Here is a 13,188-nt window from a genome sequence, read left to right as displayed (position 1 = left end):
GCAGCATGCAGCATTAGACTGGAGGCCGCCTCTCTTGCAGAGATGTGAAGTTGGCAGATTGACCAGGACTAGGTAAGTATCAGGGACTCGGATCTCTGGTTACTACATGACCTTCAGCCCCTTTCACTGTTTCCCACCTTCCCCGCAGACATTTTGTGCAGGAATTCTCTCCTCTACTGTACTTATAGTTTCCTTATCTGTCTCGCTTCTCACACTTATCGTGTCAGTCCATGAAACAAATTTTCATACTCCAGCCCATCTCGAGCCGGGGCTCAGTCCCTTTCTCTTGCTCAAGGGTTGTCATGAATATTACATAGTCCGGATGGTTCTCCCGGATTCCATAGTATTCTTTTACTTTCTATACACCTCCGTATATTTGTAGGATAATCTAGGTATTGAGTCTGACATGTATATAAGGAGCTCGTACTGCTCAATAACAAGCCAGACTCGAGCTGGTCTTTCCTCACTCACATTCCTCTCGTCTGTCTCCTCAGCATTGTCGTAGCTCAGTCCAGTTGGATTGTTAGTTGCTGACATTAGCTCGAGTCTCCACCAATTGCCCTACGACAATCCTCGTCACTTCCACACCAACCATCACCCATCTCCACACAATGATCCACCCTATACATACATCCGACTCTCACCCTAAATCCTAACCCTACCGAACTCTACCGCATCAAGACCCGGACCCCTGGAACCCTTCCCCGTGCACTTGCACAACTTTTACCATATCACATCTCTGAAGTCACCTCTGTAATCACTAGCCCTTAGGCGGCTAGACAGAGCTCCGTCCAATTAGAATCGTACACTGCCCTACCATAGGTGGTGTTAAACGCTTTGCGCAGCGCAAGCGGATATTTCTGAGTACGACATGGCAACCGGTTGCGACCGGGCATCGGAAAAGCGGTAGCAGTTAGATTGGCGATCCCTTTGAGAGCGTCGGACCAAAGAGACACAATTGCTCTTTGGGCTGCTACAGTATCTCTAGATCTGTATTACAATTAGCATTTTGGTTCTTATTTGGAAATTCCCATCTCTGGCGAATTCTACCCCTGATCTGGTCGTTACAACACGATTAGTCCCAGGGTTTGCTGCAAACAGCTTCACGAACCCAATAATCCATGACCACGCCCTCTTGTGATTGTAGAGGACATACACACTGAGAGTTAGAAGGGAGATCTATCTACATACGCGGCGATTACGTATGGTACTGTGTGCAACAACCGTGCCCACATTCTCCGGACAATAGCAGTCGTTGTCCTCGGTGCAGAGAAGGATTACGTAGAGGACTGCTACAAAGAGTTCCCACAGGAGGACCTTCAGAATCCCTCGCAGTCTCACAACCCGCAGCATCTGGTTCAGAAACCAGAACTAGATGGGACACTCTCAAATCGGTCACTGACCATCTACGCTCAATCGCCCTTGGAGAATCAGAAGCACTACCAGAGGGCCCACCAAACCCCGTAGAAGAAGCTGTAGAAGATTCTGAAGCTTTGAACCCGCCTTCTCAACGTTCTCCCACTTCACCCTCATCCCCATCCGATCCCAGTGCAATGGCCAAAGTCCAAGACAATGCCGCCTTCATAAATGGAAGCGCGATGAAACCAGATGCCTTTGACGGCACAAAATCCAAGTACCTTCCTTGCTTGGAAGACGCAGATGAAACTCTACGTAGTTATGCAGAGGAAGCGACTACCTGAGCAATTTGACAGGGTTATGATGATCCTGTCCTACATAAAAGGAGGACACGCTGGCAAATACATTGCCACGTACATGAAAAAATACGACACCGATGAAGAGATGGTGATCCAGACAACCAAGGCACTATGGGAAGATCTAGATAAACACTTCCTAATTGATGAGGCATCAGAAGCCTACGATCAGCTGCAGGCGATGCAGATGGGCGTGCTATCAGCGCAAGAATTCTTCTCTAAGTTTGAGTTGTGCGCCTTCCCAAATATTCATGACTTCGAGAAGCATTTCCAAAAACTCAAATCGCTTCTGGAAAGGGCACTACGGGCCGACATCATTTGGCTCCTATACAACTCATCAGAGGAAATTCCGACTACGTACGCGCTGTATAAACAAAGGGTCGCCCATATCGATCTAAATCAACAGCAGTATCGTAGACGGAATCCGCAATCCCAGCGGCAAGGACAAATTCCAGCCTCGGCAGCAGCAGCAGGCACCAAACGCACCACGAGCGCAGAGTAATGTAACCGTGCCAACTGCAAACGCTCCGGTTCAGACACGCCGCGATGGGACAGACGTCACGTTCAGCGGCAGAGGCCAACCAATGGAACTAGACCAGGCATGATGCATGGGCTTTTGCTTCCGATGTGGAGAAAAAGGCCATCTTTTGTGCAATTGCCTTAATTGGCAACAAGCTCAACAAGTACGAGCTGCAGAAACCCCGGTAGTTCCCACCGCTAATACATTCACGCCACTCGCATCACTCAACGAAGCCTCTGCCGCGACGGCAGAACCATTTGATTGGAAGACGGCAATTCGCGAAGAAATTTGCGCGGCCATGAAGGGTTTTGCAAGCGGTCAGCCAGGTGCGTAGCCGAGTTGACTGATCGTAACTTTACAAACTATCTGTGTTCTTGGTTTGGAGTAGCTATGTATATACCAGAAAAAGGGGCGTCTGCAGAGCAGCGCGGAGAGGCTCAACCCTCTTGCTTAATTCCCCCGAATAAAAATTTATCTCCTGTCCCAGAACAACAGACTGAACCTACGCAGTGGCAGCGCCACACCCCATGGACGGCGGCATGGATCTGCCAGTGGATAGTCAGCAAGGAAGCAGCAGCACTTAGGTTGCTGGCTGAATGAGTACACTCAAAGAAGAGTGCTGACGCCTCCGAGACCTGTATGAATCAGATCAGGCAAATGAACAAAGAGGAAGCAATCAACTTCCTAAATGAATTACAGAAACAGCCTTGCTTTGTTCGAGGAAGGAAAGGGACGCAGATGGATGTCCCTATGATTATTACTACCCTGGATACACAGCAGCAATTATCAGTTAAAGCGCTGTTAGACACAGAATGTATGGGATCATCGATTGATGTGCAATTCATACGCGACAACAATATCACCATGAAGAAGTTGCCATCTCCAATCCCGGTATACAATGCAGATAGAACGCACAACACCGGCGGAGCAATCACAGACTTCGTGGAACTAAGGGTCGAAATTCAGAATCACGTTGAACGGCTTCCTTTTGCCGTTACTGATCTAGGGAAGACTCCAATCTTCCTAGGATATGAGTGGCTCCAGATTCATAACCCATCAATTGATTGGCAGGAACAAATTATTCAATTTGATCGATGCCCGGTCACTTGTAAATATGCCACCCGATTAATTGATATCGACACTGATCATGAAGAGCCCAGCGATCCGGAGGCTTGCCTGGAAGAAGGGGATAGAATCTTTATTCTAGACCACGAAACCCACTTTGCTACAGGGGCAGCACGTATTCGCACCACGACCACTGAACTAGCCATTAAAGAGAGTCTGAAACACAAGACTAGGATGTTTGAGAACACCGTCCCAAGTCACTATCACGATTACTCCGATGTGTTTAGCAAAGAAGACTTTGATTCTCTACCGCAAAGAAGACCATGGGATCATGCAATCAAACTTACACCAGGCGCGCAACCAATCAGTTGCAAGGTTTATCCAATTTCGGTGAACGAACAAAAAGAACTTGACAAGTTCATAGAAGAGAACCTCAGAACCGGAAGAATCCGACCTTCGAAGTTCCCGTGGGCTTCTTCCTTCTTCTTTGTCAAAAAGAAAGACGGACGTCTTCGACCCGTACAAGATTATTGGAAGCTGAATGATCTGACGATCAAGAATCGCTGCCCACTTCCTTTAATACAGGAACTAGTAGACAAGTTGAAGCAGGCGTGGTACTTTACGAAATTGGACGTCCGATGGAGATACAACAATATTTGCATCAAAGAAGGTGATGAAGAAAAAGCTGCCTTCCTCACCAATCAAGGACTGTTCGAACCGCTAGTTATGTTTTTCGGTCTCACGAACTCTCCAGCTACGTTCCAAACTATAATGAACGATATATTCTGAGACCTCATTAGTCAAGGACACATAATAGTCTACTTGGATGATATCATGATCTTCACTCAAGATCTGAAAGAACACCGTCGGATCACGCGGCAAGTTCTACAAATCTTGAGGGAACACAAACTTTACCTAAAACCGGAAAAGTGCGAGTTCGAGAAGACAGAAGTCGAATACCTGGGTATGATAGTAGGAAAGGGCGTCGTTCGCATGGACCCAGTTAAGATAGAAGGAGTCATCAACTGGCCTCGACCCGAGTGCAAACGAGATATCCAAGCATTCCTCGGCTTCACCAACTTCTACCAAAGATTTATCCGAGACTACGGCAAAATAGCAAAGCCCCTTAGTTCATTGATAGGAAATGCTACCTTCGAATGGACCATTGAACAAGAAGTGGCATTTATGAGCCTGAAAGATGCACTCTGCTCTGCACCAGTATTGACCATACCCAATGACGACGACCCCTATCACGTAGAATGTGACGCGTCGGACTTTGCCGTAGGAGCTGAATTAGCCCAGAAGCAAGATGGTAAATGGAAGCCCATCGCCTATCTATCCAAAGCCATGACAGCAGCTGAAAGAAATTACGAGATTTATGATAAGGAACTTCTCGCAATCATGACTAGTCTTAACGAATGGTGCCAGTACCTCATGGGCACCCGGCATCCGTTTGAAATATGGACAGACCACAAGAACCTAGAATACTTCCGGAAGCCACAGAAGCTCAATCAATGACAAGCTCAATGGGTAACCAAATTAGCTGAGTATCACTACTCGCTACATCATAAATCTGGAAAGACAAATGGCAAGGCCGATGGGCTGTCTCGACAGAAGAGACACAATGCAGAGAAAGAGGACAATTCAGATATCGTGTTATTAAAACCAGAACATTTTCGTGCCCTAATCCGTAGTACTGTATTTAGTTTAGAAGGAATCGACCAGGATTGGATCGCAGAAATTAAAAAATACAAAAAGAACCAAGACTTGCTAGTTACTGTAGCTTTACAGAACAAGGACAAAGACTGGAACGAAGATAGCACCAGACTCGTGACGTGGAAAAACTGTATTTACGTACCAGTAAATAGGAAACTCCGTGAGCAGATCATTGTTCATCACCATGATACCCCATTGGCCGGACACCCTGGTCAATACAAAACACACGAAATGGTCACGTGTAACTACTGGTGGCCTAGAATCCGAGAAGACATCCGAAAGTACGTGGCTGGATGCGAGAAATGCCAGAAGACCAAGGTTCACACAACACGACCTATCAGACTTCTCTTCCCCAATGAAATCTCTACGTGACCCTGGGAAGTAATTTCTGTAGATAAGATAGGAGTATTACCAGAATCCTTTGGGTATAACACTATTCTCGTAGTCGTCTGCATGTACTCCAAGCAGATAATCATGATACCGAGTAACATTGAACTCAATGCCGAAGGATGGGGAAAAGCACTTCGCGATCATGTGGTAGCACATCACGGACTACCCCGAAAGATCATCAGTGACAGGGGTACTGAATTCGAGAACAAATTCATCTCCGAACTGTACCGATCGCTTGGAATTGAAGCCAATCCCTCCACCGTGTATCACCCTCAGACCAATGGACAAACAGAACATATCAATCGCGAGATAGAACAATATCTCCGATTATTCATTAACTACTGACAAGCAGATTGGGCCGAATGGTTGCCACTCGCGGCCTTTTCATACAACAATAAAGTCCATTCGTCCACCGGGTATACTCCGTTCTTCGTCAATAAAGAGTACCACCCTTATGAAGGAACCCAACCGGTGCGAGAAGGACTAAGTGAAAACGTCCAACAGTTTGTTGATAGAATGGATTGAGTACGCGAGGACACTAGCGCGGCTATCAGTCTAGCACAGGAATCCATGAAGTGCTTCTACGACAGAAGGAGAAAGAGCGGGCCAGAATACAAAGTTGGGGATAAAGTTTGGCTAGAAGAGATAAACATCCAAACAGACAGGCCAATGAAAAAGCTCGACAATAAGCAATATGGACCTTTCAAGGTCAAACGCAAAATCGGCGCTTCCGCCTACGAGTTGGAACTCCCACGTCAATGGAAACAACACCCCGTTTTCAATGAAAGCCTTCTCAGCCCCTTCAAAGAACCCACGTATCCCTCACAGCGACATGAACCGGTAGTCCCTGACCTCGTAAATGGCGAGGAAGAATGGGAAGTTGAAGAAATTTTGGACTCCCGTTGTGATCGAAACAGAAACCTAGAGTATCCGGTGCTCTGGAAGAACAGCCCCCACGGCGATCGCCGTTCCTGGGAATCACGGGCAAACTTGACCAATTGTCAGGAACTCCTTCAGGAATTCCATGCTAGACGTCCTGACAAACCTGTGCCTATGACGATCAGAATCTCCCCTTTATTAACACAACCCGTTCACATGCTCACGCGCGATATCACTCTTTTGATACAACGGATGGGTGGGATTCTCCCGAAACAAGGATCTGAAGAGTCTGCTGGGCTTGATCTTTACTCAGCTGAAAGCGTTAAGATACCAGCACGAGATCGCAAGATTGTTGGCACCAGCATAGCGATGCGTGCCCCTCACGGAACCTATGCGCGGATTGCGCCACGAAGTGGGTTAGCAGTCAAAGGGATAGATGTTGGCGCTGGAGTCGTAGACCGAGATTACACCGGAGAAGTGCGTGTAGTGTTGATTAATTCCACCAATCAATCTTTTCAGGTACGCGCCGGCGATCAGATTGCACAAGTTATTCTGGAACGCATTGCATCATGCGATATCGAGGAGGTGTCAAGTTTAGCAGAAACCCAACGAGGATCGGGAGGCTTTGGATCAACTGGTAAATAATCGTGAGGACACGATTCTAGACGGGGGGTAATGTCATGAATATTACATAGTCCGGATGGTTCTCCCGGATTCCATAGTATTCTTTTACTTTCTATACACCTCCGTACATTTGTAGGATAATCTAGGTATTGAGTCTGACATGTATATAAGGAGCTCGTACTGCTCAATAACAAGCCAGACTCGAGCTGGTCTTTCCTCATTCACATTCCTCTCGTCTGTCTCCTCAGCATTGTCGTAGCTCAGTCCAGTTGGATTGTTAGTTGCTGACAAGGGTGCACTCTTGCATAGTCTGCATGCATTACTGAGTCTCCTTTCTTCACTCTAACAATCAACCTCATGCCAATTCCTTCATGGTTTAAGTATTGCTCACTGCACATTGGCTTCCAGTACAGTAATTTTTATGGTCAGTCAGTCGGCCCTGGTAAGCTCCTGCTCATGCAACCTGCCTGCAGCTGTGCATAATAGACTCACCAGCCAGATATGGCCTCTAATTTTTTAGTATCATTGGCTGTGTCTCATCGCCAGTTCATATGTTTCACACAGCTAAAATTCCAGTAAGTATGGGCTGTGAGGGGAATTGCCTGTGTGCATATGTATTTGCCGGTGAGGGTGAGTCTCTTTGCCGGCGAGACTTCGTTTGACAGCAGTCAGTTATTATTTGGCGGCGGAGTTGAACGCGTTTACTGGCATTACTTATGTTTTTGATGGCGGGATTTGAATTTGTATGCTGCGCTAATTTTTATGCAAACGGGCCACCATAGTGGGCGCCCCTGACTAGTGTTGCCGCAGATTCGGATTCTATCCAGATAGAATCCGATCCGGCCTGATAGGTTGCCAATCTGTTCAATCCAGATGGGCGCAGATTCAAGCCGGATAACTTGTTGCAACCCACTCGGAGAATGCTGACTCAGGTGCCATCCATCAATTCTAGGTCGACGTGGTCACGCAAGACTGCACGAGAACGCATCGCGTCCATGGTAAGTGTTTCTCGTGTTTCGATTCATTGCCTGTAGCTGTGTTTGCCCCCTTTCACCTCCGTTATTTCCTGAGGTTGTTGCTAGAGTAACACGACAGATCAATATATTTATTTGAAAAAATCACACAAGACCTGATTACTGTACAAGCTACTGCCCAGGGACCAGGGCAGCCGGTATGTTTCTTTTAACTTGAAACAACAAGCGACTCAAGCCACACTTCACAGGTCAATAATCTGGCTCCCGAGTGTGAAGTACACAGTGCACTCTGCGCGTTTTTCTCTCTCTGGTGCTCAGCTATAATACATCAGGTGCAGCTGTGTTAAACAAGCCCACCGGTTCTCATTCTCAGCCTCAAACCCATGCTATGAGTCAGGCCCAGCAACGAGAAGACCCCATTAGTTGTCCCCACCTGCCTGTAACTCCCTACTGGCACCACTCAGCCTATCCGCACCTACTTCAACCTGCCGGTCCACATCTTCACAGTCAGCCCCCTCCTTCTGTTTGAGCTGCACTGACACCTCAGAACTCCGGGCTGGCTGTCTCAGTGTCAGCCCAGTCGCCTCAGCAGCCAGTACAAGCACCGAAGCAGAAATGCGGATGCAGTGAGGGCGCAGCACTGCCATCAAATCAATGCATCAATCGGCCAGCTGCACAAATATCTGAGCATCGCACATAAAAGCAAAGCATATGCTGTCGCAATGGGTGAGCGCCATATTTTTCTTAATGGAAAATTCGTTGTACCAAGCCTTTTTTTCAGTTGTACACCCTGGTTTCAAATTTACCTGGATAGACGAGCACTGGACAGCCAAAGAGGCTGCGGATGCCTAGCGCTGGCTTCGAGAAGCGGTGCATAGATCTCCTCGTTGTACATATATGCTAAACTTACTCCTGGGTGTATTACTTATAAATGCTTGAATCTTGGCGACAGCTTTGTTCTTCACAGTTCAATCTTTCCCCCAGTGGCCCGTTTCCACCATCATCCCAGAGTTTCACAGCTCGCTCACAGGCTCACGGTGTAGGCTGCATCCACGCATTGCTCTGAGAACTCTCTGATGAGTCTGTAAGCACCTCAGCTACAGCTCAAAGGAGCAGTGTACAGTCCGAGGCAGCCACCATCGAGCCAGATGTCGATGATAGTCATATTTTGGGGACAGATTATGCCCGCACCATTGAGAAAGAGGCAACTCAGTATGAAAAGGGGGGTGCTCTCCCTGACACTGAAACAGGGCCGAGCTTTGATATCTGTCACACCTGGCAGGTACGTCACTGCAGTGCATTATCTTACTGTCGCTCACTACGTTACAGGTCAATCAATATCGCTTTCCTCTGATTTATCACGTCACACTGGATATTCTGCCCGTGCAAGCTTCTGCTGTCCCGTGCGAGCACGTCTTCTCATCGAGCAAGGAGATGGATACTCTCTGAAGGATTAATTTGTCCCCTGAAGTGATGGGGGGGCTTCAAATTCTGAAGCATTTGTATCTGTGGCAGCACGGTGAGAGGCGGCAGGCAGGCTTCCGAGGGTGATCTGGCACTGGCAGTCTCAGTAGAACAAATTGATAGAATGGTTGCAGAAGGCCATGTGAACGAACTAGAGAAGCTATTAATGAGACTGAATCCTAATAATTTACTAATACATCTGCTACGCTGTCCCCACTTGAGCCTCGCCAGTCTCCGTCTGCTCAGTGAGTACAGTTGCCTACCATATATAGTGTCTTTGTCAGCTTTTCCACAACCTGCCAGATTATCTGGCGGCCAACTCATCATTATCCGCTACGTGCAGATAATGCCAGATTTTAGACCGGTCCAACTCGTGGCTCATCCACGGCAACACTACCCCCAACAAGCTCTGCGCCAGGCACCAGTAGAGTTGATTCATAACCGCTGACACAAACGAAGAGAAGGACTTGAAAGTTATGAAAGACCCACAGCACAAAACAGCACGAGAATTATTATTATTTAGGCAAAATTCAATTGAGCAAATGCAAGACGTGCAGTAAGTGGATGTGTGGGCAACCCCCCAAAATCCCATCTTAGTGCTTCGCATGCATACAAGGCAGTGCGAAGAGTCACGAGTGTAAGTAGAAAGATATTTATGTGATTCTAACATCTGTGCGTAATGTATACATGGTGATCTTCTCTCAGGATTCCGAGTTATCAGTGATGACAAGCCTGAGTTTGCGGCAGAACCCTTGGGATCCGCTTGGCATGGGGTATGCATTTTGAGCTACCAGAGAAATCGCAAGTTTCTGACTTTGATGCACGACGAACTCAAGAACTGACCCTGCTGGCTGCACCTCCTTGGCACGAATGTCGCAGGAACAAGCACCATGAGCATGCTGTCTTTGATGCTATCTGGCAAGCTGGATATCCTGTTGTAGTAGACAACATGCGAATATTTGGATATCTTGAGCCAAAGGACGTAGCGCAGTACTTGGTATGGGACATGGTCCATCGACATTATTGAATATGAGGAGGTCAAAGAATACCTAGCAACAAGGACACTGGAGGAGTTCATGAGCCAACTATGCACCGAGAGGTGCTGCGGTCAAGTAAACGTAAGTCCGTGCATTCATTCTGTATGCGCATAAATTTCATAGCTCTATGGAGGGCTTCCGGCCACAGAGAGTTCTCGCGACATTTTTGACCGTTTTGGAAACCAATCTGAGGATTCGCTAGCATAAAAAGACGCAGCAATTAGTCACAGAGGCTTGCAAAATTGGTAGCACACTGGCTTCGTCTCTTTCTCGCGGAGGAGAAGCTTTCTCCTGGTCTAGAGAGGCTAAACCTTGGTGCGTTGCCCAGAAGATGCAATTAATGTTCGTCCTGATTCCAACCTCTGGACGGGGCCTAGAGTGTACACCAGCAGCCAAGACTATTTCAAAACTGGTTCAACCAAGCTGTACAAGAATATGTTTTCCTTAGTGAATCTAATGTCATTCTCCACTAACGATCCATCAACAGGCGAATGTGGTGCAGTGTGGCAGATCGTCATGCCCTCTGACGCAGATAGATTTTCACATTTTCTTTGTGGGACCAAGGGCCTCACAAAGCAATATCCAAATCTGGTACATCTTCAGCGATATTTCCTGAATGGTGACATGTTATCAGAACTGCGCAGCAAATTCGGCATATGGCCCTTCAGGATTGAGCAGAATTTGAGACACACGGTTCTGGTTCCTCCTGGAGCTCTATATCAGGTACGCGAGTTGTGAGGCAAGTAAGTCGTCATGCTCACCTTGCTCAGGTTTCCAACTTGGGTCCGTGCATGCAATTTGCCACCAAATTTGTGGACATGGAAGGCATCAATCAGACCCTGGGGGTGGATGAGAAAACCGGGCACGAAGGGATTCAGAACCATCTACAGCCCATCTCAGTCCTGTAGTATGCATGACAGTCATATTCTAACATACAAAGGTGTTACAAGTCATCAAGCAAGATCAAACAACTAGTGGCAGAACGAGAATGTCAAAATCGACAACACTGGCGAGCGGCCAGCTCCAGAGCCTTGGTTTTACTCTTGCCCATGCCCAGATTGTGGTAATCAATAAGCTATTTGTTTTAGACTCAATGATTCAAGCTCCGGGACAGCGGCGCCCTTGCCCAGGCACACTATACAGTTTCTGTAGAATTGCCTTGTGTTAGTCTCAAACTTGGCTTCCCTTGTCCTTTAACGTTCTCTGCAAATTGTATGAGCTTCTACTACAGAATAGACAGATCTGCTTTGTAGGCTATGATGGGGGAACATGAAATGTGATGGATCCAGCTGACCAGGCAGCCTATGCTTACATCAGTTCCCACACTCCTTCAGACATTTTAGGTGGTGGGTGTATATTTAAATTTGATTGTAATGCTCACTTTACCCTCGACTATGTGATCATCTTGCTCTCTAGCTAACATATCAACCTAGACAGCTCATTGAGCCATTCTGAGACAAGTCTCATAGCCCAACAAGGTTGGATACGACAAAGATGTTACCCATTGCCATCACACTTGCCGCAGTTTTTGTGGTAACCCACGTATTCAACTACTTCAAAGCCAAAAGAGTACGTCCTTTTGTACCACTGGCTTTATCACCAACTTAAAGTAGGTTGGCTCAGGATTTGGAAAATTTACCTAGCTTGTGGTCTTTGGTGGCGCCCCTCTCTCTGCTGGGCTTTGCCTTGCCTGTCTCCCACATGAACCCAGGCCACGAATGGCAGTGGAATCTTAGGAGCAAAGGTATACCCATGCATACATCTGTATTAAGGGTGTTATTGGACAGAAATAAATTCTCACCTTCGCACTGGCTGCAAAGTTTTGTTTTCGATGTGCGTCTAGGATTTTGCATGCGTGTTCATGCACTTTCATGCATGTTTGTGCGTGATGATGCGCGTTTGGTCACTAACGTGTGCCATCATGCACAAAGCTCACGTTTGTGCACTTTTGTGCATGATGTGGACTTGTGTCGACACACCACGAGGGATACTGCGTGGATCTAATCAGAAGGCGGCGCCGACGAGGTCTGGCGACTAATGCGTTAGCTTGTTCAGCTAGCCCAATTAACCAAGTGTATTAGCAATCTATACTACAATACAAGTGAAGGCTTACCTAGCCCAATTAACCAAGAGGTTGAGATGGGGCTAGGTAGCGACAAAGGGACTCCTTATATACTAGTCAGGCTGCGCACGGACCAGGTGTTACATAAGCGACTGTGCTATGGCGGTCTGCTAGTATCTGGAGGACTTTGGCAGAGAAGCGAGGGCCGGTGTGTCATAGCGTATGACGTTGTCGGGCCGACGGGGATAGGAAGTCCGTTGCCGATCGGACTCGGAGATAGACGGGGGCCAATGTGTCATAGCTTATGACGTTGCCGGGCCGACGGGGATAGGAAGTCCGATGGAGATCGGAGTGCGGCTGTTACCGAGGAAGCGTGATGCGGCGACGAGGCGGCGGTGATGTAGATGCATCTGATGCGCTGATGCGTGCCTGTCGGTGATGTGTTCTCGAGGTGTTAGCGCGCGGCTACGGCTTGTAAACTGGCGCTTTATGCGCCGACGACGTTTGGAGGGTCGTATAATCGTGGAATAAATTGGAGAAAATGGGAATAAAATAGGAGGCCGGGGCTACGCCCACGACATTACCCCCCCCTACAATCGAGACTCCTGGCGAGAAGATATGGCCTGTATTCTGCCTGTTTCCCACTCGAATTCTGCCGCTTTAGGGTTAGTGGCGAGTGTAGAGCTGGGATCGGTGTGTTCATAGATAGGCTTGAAGCAACTGTGGAGTTCGCTGAAGGAGGTGG

At 47.6% G+C, this 13,188-nt stretch overlaps 2 protein-coding genes across 2 annotated transcripts; both read left to right on the top strand.

Moving 5' to 3' along the window:
* Positions 1 to 1,608: 1,608 nt before the first annotated feature.
* PHACADRAFT_197099 (uncharacterized protein) lies at positions 1,609 to 2,317 on the top strand (the record flags this gene model as incomplete). Its single annotated transcript, XM_007397288.1, has 2 exons — positions 1,609 to 2,069; positions 2,122 to 2,317. 2 exons carry the CDS (start codon positions 1,609 to 1,611, stop codon positions 2,315 to 2,317), a joined length of 657 nt encoding a protein of 218 aa, XP_007397350.1.
* An 8,433-nt stretch (positions 2,318 to 10,750) lies between these two features.
* Positions 10,751 to 11,119, top strand: PHACADRAFT_97905 (uncharacterized protein; the record flags this gene model as incomplete). The annotated part of the gene is made up of 1 exon (XM_007397287.1): positions 10,751 to 11,119. A coding segment is annotated over one exon (369 nt), but the record flags the coding sequence as incomplete, so codon positions are not given.
* Between the last annotated feature and the right edge of the window lie 2,069 nt (positions 11,120 to 13,188).

Source organism: Phanerochaete carnosa (assembly GCF_000300595.1).
Source record: "Phanerochaete carnosa HHB-10118-sp unplaced genomic scaffold PHACAscaffold_6, whole genome shotgun sequence".
Taxonomy (NCBI): Eukaryota; Fungi; Basidiomycota; class Agaricomycetes; order Polyporales; family Phanerochaetaceae; genus Phanerochaete; species Phanerochaete carnosa.
The sequence above is the reverse complement of the archived record's forward strand: the minus strand, read 5'-3'. Positions and strand labels throughout refer to the sequence as shown.